Here is a 17,202-nt window from a genome sequence, read left to right on the forward strand (position 1 = left end):
GAGAGGTCATGGAGGGGTGGGAGGAGAGGACAGAGAGGAGGGGTAGGTGGGGGAGGAAGGGTGGGGTGGGGGAGGAGTGGGAGGAGGGGGAAGGGGAGGAGCAGGAGGTGGGTGGGAGGAGAGGAAGGGGAGTGGTGGGAGGCGGAGGTGTTGTGTGTGGTATCTCATCACAGAGGTAGACACGGGGTCTGACAGTGACTTCTGGTGACAGAGCAGTACACCTGTACCCTCCAGGTGTGAGATAACCACTGAGTGGGGTGTCCCTGTGGGACAGGAGTCTGTGTAGTCTCTGCTCATCTCGTGGAACCACCTCCTCCTTGTGGGGTTTCCTCTGGAACCTCTGGCCGCTGTGTTGCCAGGGGGAGCTGCTGTAGCCCCCTGGGGTGTGGTGACTGGGACTGTGTGTGTGTCAGTTGCTGGAGGTTTGATTATCAGTGTGATATCCAGCCTCTTTCTGACTGCAGGAGAGATGTGCTTGGCCCATTAAACCACATTCATTGTCATCTCCCAGCTTTGGTCAAGGTCGCACCCGTGAAGGTGAACAGTCCAGTCATTGCTTGGACCTGTGTGGCTGCAAGTCCCACTGAACAGCGGGGGTTGGCCGAGTTTCGGGGAGGTGGACCTGGGACACAGCGCTGGGGAAGTGAGGCACTCACACTGCGAGAGCGGTGGATGTTACCGACAGGAGTCAACTCTCCCACATCCGTGTGGAACGTTCCTCTGGTTCCACCGGTGCATGGGGGAACTTCTCGGACACCATGCTTTATTCCCGACAGTGGGGAGGAGAGGTGGGGCTGGGCTTCAGAAGGGGAGGTGAGTTTGGGGATGAGAGGAGGGGACCTTCAGGAGGGTAGTGGGGGGTGGGAGACTGACCAGACAGTGTACATTGGAGTACGTGTACCCGGGCAGGGTGCGATGCCTGGTAGGTGTGGTGCCTCAGCTGGTGAGGCTGAATGCTGTGTCTGGTATGTGGGTCATATGTGGTGGTCACTTGGGTGGATGTGGGGACTGTGGGGAACAGGGGCAGTGGGGAATGGGTGCTGTGGGGACCGGGCACTGTGGGGAATGGGCAGTGGTGTCTGGGCGCTGTGTGGACCGGGGGCAGTGAGGAACAGGCGCTGTGGGGAACGGGCAGTGGTGCTGTGCCCAGCCTCTCTGTGCCAGTGTAAACCCTAAGTTGCTGCATCAGGTAACATTCGACCAAAGGCAGCAGAGTGAAGTGGCCATGACGAAAGGCAGAGCGAACACAGCGGTCTTGTTTTAGAAAGGTATATTTTCATTGAATTTGTTTAATTCATGTACAACTTTTAGCAAAAATCAAAAAGGTACAAACAGAACGACACCCACAGTAAAAAGCAAGGAAGGTGTGTGGGACAGAGCGGGTGCAAGGCACTGTGTATCTCGCAGCGCCAGGGGTGAGCCCACCGGCGAGGTGGCATTAAAGGGGAAAGCAGCTTTCAAGGCAGTGACTGTGCTGTGTGGGGCTCAGCCGAGCGACAGCATGGTTTCCCCTTTAAAATCCCCTCAAACTGGCTGCAAAGGTTTCTCCCCTCCCCACTAAATCCCTCCCTCCATGTTCACTCAGACCACCCCCCTCCCCCAGCAGTGACAGGGAGTTCAATTCACGGCACCTTCTGAAATAAAACAGTAACCCTCTCCCCACACCCCCCCCCCGCCCCTCCCCCACCCCCAACAAGCTCTCCAAAGGGTTGGGGAATCCTTCCCCCAACTCCAGGCTCATTGGGAGATAGACTGGCCACAAGAATGGTGGGAGCAAGGCTCTCCCTCACAGATGAGTGGGCTCTGATTTGTGGGGGGGGGGGTGGGGGGTGGTGTGAGCAGGGGTCTGTACATTAGAGAGCAGCACCATCATTGACTGGCAACAGGGCGCCGATCGAGGGGATCTCGAGACCTTGGCTTGGCCGTCTGCCGCCGAGAGAGGGGAGGAGCACCATTGGAAGGGCAGAGGGCGAAGCGGTTTCAAATCTTTCCCCCCCCCACACCCCCCCCCCCCCAACCAGGGGCCAGGACCCTGCCATCTCGCTCTGGCCAGGGCGCAGTGGGTGATGCTGGCATGCTCAGTGCTCCAGCTGCCCGGCTCTGGCCTGGCCTTTCAGCTCAGAGCCCTCGAACCTGGGGTTCCCTCCCTCCCACCAACCCGTCCCAAAAAAAAGATTCACCCTGGTCAATGCTGCTTCTGTAGATCACTGGAAAATATAAATATATTGCACTCTGAGAACAGTTTGAAACATTTACATCCAAACCCATCCCAACTCGATGTCATCACCGAGGGACCTTGAAAGAATGGTTAAAATCACAATCAGTGCTTTTGAATAATTTCCTTAAATAACGCTTGCAGAAACTCCACAGCAGCTCCTGGGTGCCCCTTTTCCTGAACTGCTCCTTCTTTGACCTGGAGCACGGAGGAGCGCTACTGTGTCCCCGTAATATGGAGCAGTGCAGCGGTTCCCCTCAGTCGCCTCTCCCACGCCTCTGTGATCTCGAACTTTAAGCCTCCGATGCGGCCTGTGGTTTGAGCTGTGCCTTCTCCATCGCTGTCCCGTATGGCAGTTTGGACCGTTTGAAAAAGTCTAGCTGCAACACACAAATGGGTGGGGAGGGGGGGTAAGTCTCGAGGGGCGCAATGCACAGTCACGGAAAACTCCGCATGCGGGAGGTCGAGAGAGCCAGACAGCGAGGGAGGGAGAGCTGCATTTCTTCAGCAAGTTCCTCTTCCTTCTCGGGATGTCCCAAAGTATTTTTGCAGCAGTCACTGTTGTGAGGTGGGAATCACAGCAGCCACTGCGAGAGGACAGCCAGGACACTGGGGAGAACGCCCTTTGTAGGATAATTTACATCCTCCCAGAAGGTCAAAGGCGTTGGGGGGGGGGGGGGAAGCAGTTTCATGCCTCGTCTGAAAGAAAGAACCTCCCCCAGGAGCGTCAGTCAGATTTCAGCCCTCAGTTTGTGGTGTGAGACTTAACCTACTGACGAGAGGCAGGAGTGCTGCCTACTGTCGCAGTGAGCAAGGGACAGAGGGAGGGGCAGAGAGTAGAGGAGGGGAACAACTGAGATCCAGAGTGAGACAGGGATAGAGAGGGAGAGGGGGGAGAGAGGGGGGGAGAGGGGGGGAGAGGGGGGGGAGAGGGGGGGAGAGGGGGGGAGAGGGGGGGAGAGGGGGGGGAGAGGGGGGGAGAGGGGGGGAGAGGGGGGGAGAGGGGGGGAGAGGGGGGGGAGAGGGGGGGAGAGGGGGGGAGAGGGGGGGGAGAGGGGGGGAGAGGGGGGGAGAGGGGGGGAGAGGGGGGGAGAGGGGGGGAGAGGGGGGGACGAGGGGGGGAGAGGGGGGGAGAGGGGGGGAGAGAAAGATACACAGTGAGCCCACAGAAAGGAGGGAGTGTGTGCACAGGAGGCAAGACAGTAGGTGAGGAACATGCAGCCAACAAGCCTTGGGTCTCTCTCCCTCTCCCCCAAACCTGGCCTCGGTCCCCTGGAATCATCACTGGTTGTGTCCTTCGAATCTGTGGGAATGTTGAATGAGTTTGTGGATAAAATGGGAGACTTACTTTGTACAAGATCAGGATGAGGAGAGCCAGCAGGAGCAGACCTATCAACACGGCCAGGATTATAATCCAGAGAGGCGCAGCGGAGGAGCTCTCAGACTTGGCCCAGACTACAGAGGTGGACACCTGGAAGTGAAAGGCAGCGGTGTCATCCAAAGTGCACCCCAAACTGACCGCCTCACCTCTGGCCCAGCGCCCAGCAGCAAACTTCCACTTAACCATTTGCACACATGCCCAGAACACCCCTTCCGTCGCCAATCCTCACAACCTCCCCTCGCCTCTGCTCCCAGACTCCGAGTGTTCAGGGTGGGACAGAAAGTGTCTGAGCGCCACCTGCTCTCGGCTGTGGAACCTCCTCCCTACTTCAGGACCACCCCTTCCTCTGCAAACAATCAATCATTTTAACCCCGGCCTTGTTTCCAACACTACCACCCTCAATAGTACGATAGATCTTGTCACTAAAGCTGCCTCTCCAGCCAGCTGCTTTGCTCTCTTCCCCCAGCCCTGACACCGAAGCTGTATCCTTCCTTGGTCCTGCCGTCTCCCCTGCTGCCCTGTCCAATCACACCTTGCTCAGGAGTCCCATCTCCTGCCCCATCCACACTGTTCCCACTGAGCTGAGCAGCGTGGCTGCCTTCGGTCAGATTGTGCTGACGCTGTATGTTTATTGCTTGAACGACAGACTTGTTGAATGGTTACGTGTTTGCAGCATCCTCAGGGTCCCGTGAAAACAAATCCTGAGTCGGACAGGGACCCCCCCCTCCACCCCAAAGTGAGAAAAGACAAAATGATCACGGATAAAGAAAATGGCAGACGTTTCTGTCCTGGATGGAAGTGGGAACATGAAAAACTTGCAGATGTTGGAAATCTGAAGTAAAAACAGAGAATGCTGGAAACACTCAGCAGGTCAGGCAGCGTCTGTGGAGACAGAAAGGGTTAACGTTTCAGGTCAAAGACAACAGATAGCAGCCAGGCTGCTGAGTGTTTCCAGCATTTTCTGTTTTAATTTCAGCTGGGCATCGGATTGTCATCGGAGCAAACTCGGAAAGTGGAATTAACTTAAAGCTGATGGAATGAAGGGAAGTTAGTGGCTCGGTGAGGGAGCCGGGTGGGCAGGATAAGCAGGTCCCTGTGTTGGCAGATCCTCATGTACCACATCAGTCGGTGAGGCCGAGGGTGGAAACGTCCAATGACAGAAGGTGACTGAATGGGCCGAGACGTGGGAGACAGCTGTGAGGTGATCTGCTCTGCTCTCGGGAACAAAGTGCTTTCTGCCAGCGGAGATCCAGAGACTCCATGTGATTCAAATCTGGTGAGAAGGTGCGGAAAATAATCAAACAGGCCGATGAAATGCTGGCCCCACACCGGCAGGGCTGGAGGATGGCGGGTAGATGAGGCGCTGTGGCTGGGGTACAGCGAGGATCCACCCTCTCTCTTGTGACTTGCTTCGTCACGGAGTGATCGAGCGGCACAGCGCAGGAACAGGCCCTTCGGCCCACCATCTCTGTGCCAACCCTTTTACCCATCTACACCGAGCCCATTTTCCTGCACTCGGACCATATCCTTCTCCACTCTGCTATTTATTTCCCTCCAAATGTCTTAAATACAGTGACTGTACCTGATCCCACCCCTTCCTCTGGCAGGGAGTTCCCAAACACTGACACCTCACGTCCCCTTTAAAACTCCTCCCTCTCACCTTAAACCCACGCCCTCTTGTTTCTGACACCCCCACCACTGGAAATATGTGCTGACCATCCCATCCTATCCGTGCCTCTCATAATCTTACAGAACCTCTCAGGTCCCCCCTCAGCCCCCTCTGCTCCAGGGAGAACAGACCCAGCCTGTCCGGTCTCTCCCCATAACTGAAACACTCCGTCCCAGGCAACACCCTGGGGAATCTCCTCTGCACCCTCTCCAGTGCAGTCACATCCTTCCTGTAGTGTGGTGACCAGAACTGTACACAGTGCTCCAGCTGTGGTCTGACCAATGGTTTATAAAGTTGCAATGTAACCTTCCAACTCTTGTATTCTATGCCCCAACCTCTGAAGACTAGCGTGCTGTACACCACCATCATCACCCCGTGTCACTTTCAGGGAATCATGGACTTGGACCCAGAGGTCCCTCTGTTCATCAACATTCCTCAGTGCCCTTCCCCTTACTGTAGGAGTCCTACCCATTGGACTTCCCTTTGGGCCTCACTCACTACAGTATCCTCCAGGTCCTGGGTTATCCTGCATCTGCCAGCAGTTTAACAGTGTGAAACAGGGGCCATTCAGTGGTGACTTTTGCTCTTTGCTGATTTGCTGAAGGACAGGCACGGTAGGGTAGCGGTTAGCATAACGTTATTACAGCACCAGCGACCCGGGTTCAATTCCAGCCACTGTCTGTAAGGAGTTTGTACGTTCTCCCCGTGTCTGTGTGGGTTTCCTCCGGGTGCTCCGGTTTCCTCCCACATTCCAAAGACGTACGGGTTAGGAAGTTGTGGGCGCGCTATGTTGGCGCCGGAAGCGTGGCGACACTTGCGGGCTGCCCCCAGAACACTCTACGCAGAAGATGCATTTCACTGTGTGTTTCGATGTACATGTGACTAATAAAGAAATCTTATCTTATGTACAGTGGGTGCTGTGGCCAGTGGGTGTCAGTGTTGGAGCATTGGCCTCCCTCTGCAGGTAACACTTCCCCCTGCCACCTCACACCCTGTCGGCAACTCATTGGCCGAGGTGGCTCGGTATGGTGGTGGCTGATTCTGACCTCCTCCACGCTGCCTGAAGGATGAGCATACTTAATCTGGGAGTGACTCAGCGGCATCTCACTGGCTTTGCCTTTGGCACTTTCATTGGAAAACTGGAGACTGATTTCATGTCTTGTTCCCTTTCCTTCCACCTCCCACTTCACTCTCCTGGCAGTGCCCACGCCAGGCAGCATGCCACCTCAGATGCCACTGTGCACCTTCAGCACGGTGTTCAGAAACAGGCAGGGCTCGGCCCTGGTGCGAGGGTCCTTCTGCTGTCTCAGGCGCCCACATCCAGCAGCCGTCTTCTCTGGCCGCTACCTGTGGAGCAGGCCATCGGTACCGGCATCTGCTCCGCGCAGGAGGGCGGGATTACTGCTCCCCGGGAGACGGCCGATGGGAGGCCAGCGGTGAGCAGGCGGACGTCTTACCTGTATGGCCCCTTTCGGGTAGTCAGTGGGGAGAATGCGATAGGGCATGGAGTGCACCTGGAACGATGCATTGCAGTGGAGAGAGTACGGGTGGTTCTCCCTCTGAAAGACACAATGGGGGGAGACATGACTCAAGGTAAACTTCACTCACCCAGCACGAGGAAACAAATGACATGTACACACACACGCACGCAGACAGACACATGCACGGACACACGCAGACGCACGCACGCATGGACACGCACGCAGACGCACAGACGCACGCACATGCATGCACAAACATGCATGCACAGGAGCGCGCGCGCGCACACACACACACACACACACACACACACACAGAGCCAGACAGAGGATCAGTGGCGGGCAGCCTTACCTGGATGAAGGTCTGTGCCCACACGCGGGACCGAATCGTCAGCACCACGTTTCCCCCCTTCTCCACCAGGCCAACCCTGCACCTCAGGTTCAGGCACTCCACCTGCTGACAGTTCTGTGGAGAGAAGAGTGCACGACGCTGAGTGCCGCCCGCAACAGCCGCGCGTTAGCGCCCACCGTGCTGCGCGTGTTTGCTCGCCGCAGCGGGTGCACGTCCCATGGGGTGACAACTCCATCCACGGGATGGAGGAGAGTGGAGTTCACACGCCACAGACTTACCAGCCCTGGAGCACCTGCCCTGTCCCATCACAGGGCGGCTCTCTGCCCTGGGACACTCTCCATCCCTCGGGAGCCAGCCCGCTCAGTCAGTGGGCGCGAGAGGCGGCCGCGATGCCCAGTGCCCGTGTCCTGAGCCCAGCAGCCACTGGCAGGGGCCTACGTACCACTGCTGGGCCAGAGGGAGCAAGAGGCCCACCCATTCCTGAAGGGGATGGGGACAGGCTGTCCTGGGACCTTGAGGACTGATGCATCAGTCAGCACGGATCGCCCGAGGGTCCGAACGGGAGGGTTTGCAATTGGCAAATGCAGTGATGTGGGGTGGAGAAATGCTGCTGGGAGGGACATGCAGGGGTTACCGTGTGGGAAAGGGCGAGTGATGTGGAGAGGGAGCAGAGGGACGGGCCTGAGTGCCCAATGCACAGTCAGGTCCACACTACTGAATGGGACGGCCTCAAATGAGACAAAGCAATGGGTATCCTGGGAAAGGAGTTCAAATGAAGGCCAAGGCTGCAGGGAGAGAGTAGGCCCCAGTACAACTATTGGAAGAATCTCAGCTTTTGCTTGGTTCTGACGGGGCAGTGGGTGGGGCGGGGGGTGAGGAATGGGAATTCTTCGAAGCTCATCAGCGTGTGGTATTTCCTCTGGCAGCCTGGACAGGGACTAAGGGGTTCAACAGGCAAAAGTCCCCTGTCGGGAGTCCCAGAGGGGCAGTACTTTAGGGTTTCAGTAGTTCTTGGGGCTCTGCTGTTGACAGAATTTGATGGCCTCCACTGGAGGTAAAATGGAAGCCGATACAAGCGTTTCTTGGTCAGCACTTCCTGAGTTACACACAAGTGCTCGTCTCTCAAAGGTGTGATCTCCTCGCAGGTTCCTGCCTCACCCAGTGACTGTGTGGGAAGAATCTTCTCCAGGAGAAACTCCTCTTTGCCTTGTGCCCCCACAAGGTGACGTGGATTTTCTTTAACACTTTCACAACCAAACTGGACCACACTGTTCTTCTGTAAGCACAGCTCATACAAGGCACCAAGATCTATTTTCAAAACCACATCGCTGGGTCAGTTTGCAGGCTGCCTTCTCTCCAGACACAAAACTGGGCAGATCTGTGGCACTATCAGAAATCTTCAGGACTACATAAGAGCACTTGACTGAGATATTTCTAGGCCTGTAGTGTGCTCAGTTCCCCAGTTAACTGGATCCTCAATAACATCTGTCACAACATGAGAGGGGTGGCGGGGGAAGGGGGAGAGATTATTTCAGGGTGTTCACCCTGGTTGCAACTAGAAATTATCTGTCCATGCAAGTCATTGTTAGTTTGAATCCCATTCTGCTGAGAAGATATCCGATTCGATCCATTCACGAGAATATTCCACAATCCACTACAGCTCCTTAAGTGTAATCTCTCAACGTTCGTAGATGTAGGTGTCAAAGAGAACAACATTAAGAACACTGCAACTCAACAAAGGCATCTGGGACTTCAAACTTTGAGGTAACTGGGCCAGTCAGTGGCAAGTGCAGTTTAATGCGGATAACTGTGGAAGAGACAGTGCAGCAGACTCACAGAGCCCACTCCCACCAAGATTTGGAGGCCAGAAGTGGAAAGGAAGATGTCGTGGGATGATAATTCGACCAGATAACTCCTGGACACAGACTGAGCTGTGGTAGAAGTTGAGAAACAATGTGCACTAGCAAAGGCAGAGTAAGGATTTGCAGAGGGACTCAGTCGCTCCATTTGGAGGACAATGTGCAGTCTGATTGCCTGCGAAGAATAATGAAGGCGATATCAATTCCAGTCAGCAGAAATTTGGTGCAGGATAAGGCAAAGTAGCCGCACCATTTCCACAAAATGCACTTGCTGCAGAATTTTGAATCTGACAGTCAAAGTAATGGTCTCACTGGAGGGAGTGCGAAGGCACTCCGCGCTCGGAGAAACGTACTGTAAATGCCGGCTGCCCACTCCTGCCCCAGCCCCACTCTGCTCCAGTTGCTGCAACACTAACCAACTGCACTGCCACCATTCCTGGCCTGGTCACAGACAGAGGTGGCACTGAGACTGGGAGTGGTGGCATTACTGGCTGGTCGCCATCAGCATTACGCCAGAACTGGAGCAGTGGCAGCAGCAGCAGAGTGGGGCCGGGAGGGGCAGAGGGCAGCCGGCATTTACAGTACTTTCTCCGCCTCTGGGAGTCTCGGGCTCTGGGTTTTGCTTCAGCAAGACCACCACAATTCCGTCAGACTTCAAATTCTTGGACTATTGCTTGCTCTTGCTGCTGCTTAGCTGCTATTGGTTGGTTTGTTGCCGCTGGTTGGCTGTTATTGGTTGGTTTGCCGCTGCTGGTTGCCTGCTATCGGTTTGTTTGCTTCTGCTGGTTGGCTACTATTGGTTGGCTTGCTGCTAAAGTTTCACTGCTATTGGTTGACTTGCTGCTGCTGGTTGGCCGCTATTGGCTGCTGCTGCTGCTGCCGCTGCCGCTGATTTGTTGGCTTCTGTTGGTTAGTTGCTGCTTACTTTTACTCACTGGCCGTCAGCTCCCAGTCCCCCATTCTGCAGTTGGTTGCTCCAGCTCTCTGCTCCGGAGTCTTCCATCTCCTCATCAGGTACTGTAAGGACTGTTAATATTTCTGTTTAGCCAACAATCATACTGTTTATATACAACAACAATCTCACAGCTGTTTCCAGTCATGGCCAAAGCATCGTGCTTGGTCTTGGCTCTCTGGGGCTGTGGCGATACCAAACTTCACAAGGGAGACAGTAACGGGGGCATTGAGATCATGGCGAACCCATTTCAAGGTTCAAGGAGAACAAGCACAGACACTGGTTTACTTTTTGATAACAGAGTTCAGCTTTCAAAATCATTATTCACTGATTCTAGGCTGTCCCTCACCGTATCTTATGTTTGCACCCCTAAAGCATGTCTGGAGTTCAAAGCCTACTGGTCATAGAAGGCAGTGACCGAGTCCTGCCCTGCTCACAGAGTCATACAGTCATCCAGCACAGAAACAGGCCATTTGGCCCACAAAATCCACACTCAGTGGGCACCCATCCGTACTAACCTCACCTCCCAGCACTTGGTCAGCAGCCTTCTCTACCTGGGCGATTCGAGTGTTCACCTGGACCCTCAGACAAGTACTGTCAGTGACTCTGCTTCCACCTCTCTCCCCGGCAGTGTGTTCCAGGTACTCACTGCCGTCTGGGTGAGAAAGGTCCCCCTCAGATCCCCTCTACATCTCTCCCCCCTCACCCTAAATCTGTGTCCTCTCGTTTCGTTCCCCTCTGATATGGGGAAAAGTTTCCTTCAGTCTATCTATACCCCTCGTAATTTTATGTACCTCAGTCATGTCCCCTCTTAACTGCCTCCGCCCCAGAGAACAGACCCAGCCTCACTAGTCTCTCCTTGTGACTGAGCCACTCCATCCTGTTAGTGCAGAGAGGTCAACTGAGGTAAGATGAAAGGGCTTGAGTGGGATTCCTGGGCAGTGAGCGAAAGATCTGAATGTGAAGCAGTTTTTACCAGAGAAACTCAGGCCCTGGACTGCAAGAGCTGAATTACTCAAATACTGAGCATGTTAACAGTGAGCTCCGCAGTACAGCTGCTAGTCCTCGAGTCACTAGGCACAGAAACAGGCCCTTCAGCCCACCCTGTCCATGCTGACCATTTTACCCAACTACACCGATCCCATTTCCCAGCACTTGGTCCGTACCCTGCTCTGCCTTGGTGATTCAAGTGTTCATCTAGATACTTCTTAAACGCTGTGAGTGTCTCTGCCTCCCCCACCCCCTCAGGCAGTGCGTTCCAGTTTCCAACCTCCTCTGAGGGAAAAAAAATTCCCCCTCAGATGCCCTCTAAACCCCTCACTCCTTCCCCTAAACCTATCCTCTCTGGTCTTAGACACCTCTGTCATGGAGAAAAGTTTCTCACTATCTACCCTATGTATGCCCCTCATAACTTTGTACCCCTCTCACCAGGACCCCCCTCAGCCCCAGGGAGAACAGACCCAGCCTGTCCGGTCTCTCCCCATAACTGAAACACTCTGTCCCAGGCAACACCCTGGGGAATCCCCTCTGCACCCTTCACATCCTTCGTGTAGTGCGGTGACCAGACCTGCACGCAGTGCTCCAGCTGTGGCCTGACCAGTGTTTTATACAGTTGGAACATAAATAACTGACTCCTATAATCCGTGCCCCGGCTAATGCAGGCAAGTAACCTGTACGCCTTCTTCATCACCTGATCTACCTGTGCTGCCATCTTCAGGGGTCTTTGGGTACATGGAGATCCCTCTGTTCATCAACGCTCCCTGGGACCCTACCATTCAGGGTGTGCGCCCTACCATTACCAGTCCTCCCAAAATGCATCACCTCGCACATATCAGGATTAAATTCCATCTCCCGTTCCTCTGCCCATTTTACCAACTGGTCAAATATCATCCCGCAGCTTCAGACTAACCTCCTCTCTTTCAACTGCATTATCAATTTTTATGTCATCTGCAAACTTACTAATCACACCTCCAACATTCACATCCAAATCCTTAATGTACACAACAAACAGCAGGGGTCCCAGTGCCAATCCCTGTGGGACACCACTGGTCACAGGCTTCCAATCACACAAACACCCCTCCACCACCGCCCTCTGTCTCCAATCACCAAGCCAATTTTGGATCCAATTTACCACTTGTTTTAGCTCTAACCTTCTGGACCAGTCTTCTGTTTGGGACCGTGTCAAAGGTCTTGGTTTTGATCACTCTACATAAACGAACCATGGATACAGAGAAGACTGACCAGGACAAAGCTAGGCTCCAGCACACTGCGGTGGGCAGAAAGTTTGCGGCAGCTGAACTGGAGAAAGGACTGCCGTGAGGGGTGGACAGTGTCACTAAATGCTCCAGCCTGGCCTGGGTCCTACTTGGGCAACTTCCCACTTGCTCAATCAGAACCGTGCAGCAGGGCCTGAGTGAAGGAAGTAGATTCCGGCACCTTTAGAGAGAAACTAAACAAATCTCTATTGACAGTTGGCAGTTCGTGTCAAGACTCTGCATCAGGCCAGGGGTCTCTCCACTAACAATGACTTATGAACATTTTCACTTTATCTCTTTGTTCATGGGATGTGGATATCACAGCTGTGTGCCTTGCTCGGCCATTTCAGAAGGCAGGGGCTGAGAGCAGGCCACACTGTTATAGTCCTGGGCCACAAACGGTCCTGGCTGGGTCAGGATATCACTGGGCTTTTATGACAGTGCTGTAATTTGACGGACACCATTGCTGGTACCAGCTCTCTGTTCCACATTGAGTTGCCCTTCAGCTCGGTGGAGCCACAATCCTGTCCATCTGGGGACTGCCAGTGTTGGCACCACGTGGAATTATATCCCAGAATACACGGAAACAGCCTGGTTCCCACATGAGAAACACGGAAGCTGCATTTCTTCAGTCACTGTGAGAAAGTCAGGCTGGGCCTTTGTTCCAGATACAGAGGAAGTTTCAAGGTGACTTCACAGCAGTTTCCAGAAACAAGGATTTGTTAATCATTCCCAGGGGTCAGAAGTCAACAATGACGTTAAGGAAAACCGGGCAGTACTTGGGGGGGGGGGGGGGGTGGTGAAGGGACTGGCAGGTGGGACAGTTAACCCAGAGGGGTGCAGGTTCAAAGCACTGTGGACACCTTGTTTACAACGTGTTGGGGTAAGGTACAGGGGAGTATCAGTTCACAGCTCGAGCACTTTCCACAGCAACTAAGGTTTACAGATCTATTGCTCATTTTGTAAAAATTCCAGAAGTGCCTATGTTTTCAAAAGAAACCATGCCTACACCTTGGATCTTGGCAGAGTGAATTTTACAGAAATTTTAACTGCTGTGGATAACCGAGGAAATTCAAACCCCAGCATTACCGAGGTCACAGGGCAGTGACAGGGAGTAGGGACCCTGGCTGATTCCCCCTCTCTCTAATCCAGGGGTCAGTGGGCAGTGACGGGGAGCAGGAACCCCGGCTGATTCCCCCCCTTTCTCTAACCCAGGGGTCACCGGGCAGTGACGGGGAGCAGGAACCCCGGCTGATTCCCCCCCTTTCTCTAACCCAGGGTCAGTGGGCAGTGACGGGGAGCAGGAACCCCGGCTGATTCCCCCCCCCTTCCCCCCACCTCTCTAACCCAGGGGTCACCGGGCAGTGACAGGGAGCAGGAACCCCGGCTGATTCCCCCCCGACCTCCCTCTAACCCAGCATTGCCGAGGTTACTGTTACTGTAGCGATGGACAACTGCCTCAGCGCAGGTGTGGTGTGTACAAAGAAATTAGGCCTCAGTACCCCTGGGAAGATCCTTCCATCAGCAAGAAAATGAGGCGGCCCTGTGCAGGTGAATGACCAGGCGAGGCCGTTCTTTACCCACACCCCCCTTCGGCTGGGAAGCTGCTACAGACCCAGCCAAGGGGGAGGAACATGATCTGATGACCGCAACAAACCTCAGGACTGCCCGTACACCACATAGCTGCTTCCCCATGTAACTGAGTGCCTTCTAACACCTCCACCCCAATCCTGGACCTGCTTCAGTTCCGGGAGCCACTACCTGCCCTCCACCATCACCTCACCCCACCAGCCTCTGCACACCCCCCCCACCAGCGGTACATCCGACGGCCCAGGAGGTCGATTGATTTGGGATCCTCCATGCCTGCCATTGTCCTATTCATATCAACGTTGCTCGCTGTTCCAGAGGAGACTTGACAGAGGTGTGTAAGATTATGAGGGGCATAGATAGAGTGGACAGCCAGGGCGGCAATCGCCAATACCACAGGATGTCAGAGGAGGAAAGTTTAGGGGAGATGTCAGAGGTAGGGAACGGTGGGTGCCTGGAACGCACTGCCGGGGGTAGTGGTGGAGGCTGATACAATGGGGACATTTAAGAGACTCATAGACAGGCACATGGATGTAAGAAAAATGGAGGGTTCTGGGCTGTGTAGGAGGGAAGGGTTAGATTTATCCTGGGGTGGGTTTATATGGGTCAAAGGGCCTGTACTGTGCTGTTCTCTGTTCTAAGAGCGAGTTCAGTCACCCTCCCCAGTCGGACAGAGAGGGTGAGCACAGGGATCCATCATTGACCTTTGTTCCTCTCCCCACAGCCACTGCCTGACCTCTCGAGCGTTTCTGGCTTTTGCTGTTTTTAGTTCAGACTTCCAGCAGCTGCAGGTTGCTTTGCTCGGCTGGGAGAGCAAGGGTCAGTCAGGCACTGGGACCCAGCGGGGCCCTTCCCAACACTGGCCACACCTTCTGCGATTGGCTGGCCGGTCAGTGGGCCCCAGCCGGTTCCCTGTCCTGGCTGCAGTTTTGATTTGAGTTGCTGAACGATTCAGTTTTTGCGAGGGATTCAGCATCAGGCTTGGCTCCACCTGCCAAGTGCCCAAGGCAGACTTCGGTGGCCGTCCCTCTCCGCTTGTGAAGTCAAGTCACTCCCTCACACCCTGCCAGGGTACACTGGGCCTTTCCCTACACCCCTGTCTGTAGGCCCACCTCTGCCACACAACGCCTAGCACTCTCATGGGTCACCAGATGGACCCACCAGGCCGGAACCCTGGCTACCTTGCCCAGCAAGGGTCAATGACCCTCGACCCTCAACCCCCACCCCCCAGCAGGTCAGGGTGGAACACAGGCCCTTCGAATTGGCCCTACTGTGGGCAGTGAGGCAAAGAGGGGACCTGGGACAGCTCGTGGGGGTCCAGGCCGATCTGATGCACACAGCAGACTGGGGCTGCTGGAACCTGGAGCAGGAAGCAATCTGCTGGAAGAACTGAGGGAGTCGAGCAGCATGTGTCGATGTTGCGGGTCGAGACCCCGACGTTTGCTGCTCTGATACAAACTCGGCCGTGGCCCCAAGCTCAGCTGGAGAGGGGGTTGAGGTAGGGAACAATGCTTACCTCACATGGTGCCCTCTCTGGGCAAAGCCTGGAACGCCACCCCCAGCCTGCACGAAGGTCTTGGTACATCTTTACAAACCATTGGTCAGACCACAGCTGGAGCACTGTGTACAGTTCTGGTCACCACACTACAGGAAGGATGTGACTGCACTGGAGAGGGTGCAGAGGGGATTCCCCAGGGTGTTGCCTGGGACAGAGTGTTTCAGTTATGGGGAGAGACTGGAGAGGTTGGGTCTGTTCTCCCTGGGGCGGAGGGGGGACCTGATAGAGGGGTAGAGTTATGTGGGGGTATAGATAGGGGAGAGAGTGAGAAATATTTCTCCATGGCAGAGATGTCTAAGACATAGGATTTGGGTAAGGGGAGTTCAAAGTTCAGTGGGGGTCTGAGGGAGGATTTCTCCCCCCAGAGGGGGTTGGAATCTGGAATGCAGTGCCTGAGGGGGTGGGGGAGGCAGAGACCCTCACAGCGTTTAAGAAATATCTGGAGCAGCACTTGAATCACCAAGGCAGAGAAGGGTACGGACTAAGTGCTGGGAAATGGGATCGGTGTGGGTGGGTAGTTGATGGTCGGCATGGACAGGATGGGCCAAAGGGCCTGTCTCTGTGCTGAGTGACTCTGTGAATCTGACTCGAAGAAATGCTTCTCTTTGCCAAGCTGCCGTTTGTGTTTTACACGGGTCTGGAACAGTCACCAGTTCTAAAGGCCCCAACAACAGACAAACGAGAGGTCCTCGAGTTACTGTCAGTCACACTGCTGAGGACCGTGGTGACCCGGTGTCAGTCCCCGACTACCCCCCCCACCCCCACCCCCCTCGTCCTCCTCCCCAGGTTTTAATGCCCTCCCTCCACACTGGGCCACGTCCACTCCCCCCCACTCCCCCCACCTGTTCATTCACAGGGCGCTACAGCAGGATTGAAGCGCGAAGCCGAGCCTCAGGCGCTCTGCGTCCACCTTCCAAAGACTCACCAGGCTCTCCGGCTCCTTCAGTTGCTCCCACGGCGCCTCTCGACGCTGAATGGAATGCTGGACCTTCTCCGAGGCCACACTCAGTGCCAGCGCTGGCTCCACTGGAGGGGTCTGCAGCTGTACAGCAGGGAAGAAAGCACAGGCAGCGTGAGAAGTGCCGGGAGGGGTGGGGGGGGGGGGGGGGGGGGGTTGGACGGGCGCGACAGAATTTGCTGCACTCCTGGTGGTCCCACGTCCTGGGGCTGCTGCTTGCACATGGGACAGTGAAGCTGGCCTGACCCAGGTGGCTCAGCCTGGGCACAGGGGCCTGGAGCTGGAGGTGTGCCCATCCCTGAGCCTCACAGGGCCTGGGTGCAGGGTCACTGACCACAGCAGCGACTTTACACAATCCTCCACCGTGTCCCTCTCTGAGTCAACATACCCATTTGTTTCAGCATTAGTCACAGCTGCAGCTTTCACTCAGCGTTGTGAACTTTACATAAACATTAATGAGGAGGATACGCTGGTCAAATGACTCATCTTGTGACTTGGATAAACACAGAGGAGCAGTGAACCCCACTGCAGTCAGTCTGTAATGAAATGGCCCGCTGTGCTGAACATTCAGAGCACAGTGGGAGCAGCCCACAGTTAAACCTCCCTCTCGCCAAGATAAACCGACCAGAGGAATGTCCAACACGTCGACGGGCACTTTCCCCATAGTCCTCCATGTTTCTTGGTCACATTGCTCACTCAGACCCAGGCTCAGTCCTCGCTTCCTCTGCCTCCTCCCACACCCCCTCAGACTGCTCCTTCCCCCTCACTGTCCTCTCGTGTCTGCACCTCCTTTCATCCAGGTGGTTCTGATCCTGCCTCTCATTGCTGGATGCGTAACCCCAGGCAACGGCTTCCACAGTAACGGACTCAGCGACAGCATCCCCACACCGCAGTCCTTGGCCAGAACACTGCTCCAGCATCGGACCACATCAGTGGAC

The 17,202-nt window shown here is 55.1% G+C and overlaps 1 protein-coding gene across 2 annotated transcripts in view; it reads right to left on the bottom strand.

Annotated features, from left to right (window-relative positions):
* Positions 1-1,271: 1,271 nt before the first annotated feature.
* The window catches only part of LOC127566985 (integrin alpha-5-like), a 90,895-nt gene continuing 74,964 nt past the window's right edge, over positions 1,272-17,202 (bottom strand). The window contains exons 26-30 of one of the 2 annotated variants that reach the window (XM_052009570.1): positions 16,232-16,348; positions 7,096-7,209; positions 6,723-6,824; positions 3,564-3,686; positions 1,272-2,595 (exon numbers count right to left, since the gene is read on the bottom strand). In XM_052009570.1, coding sequence (XP_051865530.1) covers positions 2,509-2,595; positions 3,564-3,686; positions 6,723-6,824; positions 7,096-7,209; positions 16,232-16,348 — 543 coding nt within the window. In that variant the 3' untranslated portion in view covers positions 1,272-2,508. Of the gene's footprint in view, positions 2,596-3,563; positions 3,687-6,722; positions 6,825-7,095; positions 7,210-9,879; positions 9,981-16,231; positions 16,349-17,202 lie in introns of those variants that run through there. The other variant, XM_052009571.1, reaches the window with a different exon arrangement.

Source organism: Pristis pectinata, chromosome X, assembly GCF_009764475.1.
Source record: "Pristis pectinata isolate sPriPec2 chromosome X, sPriPec2.1.pri, whole genome shotgun sequence".
Lineage (NCBI taxonomy): Eukaryota > Metazoa > Chordata > Chondrichthyes > Rhinopristiformes > Pristidae > Pristis > Pristis pectinata.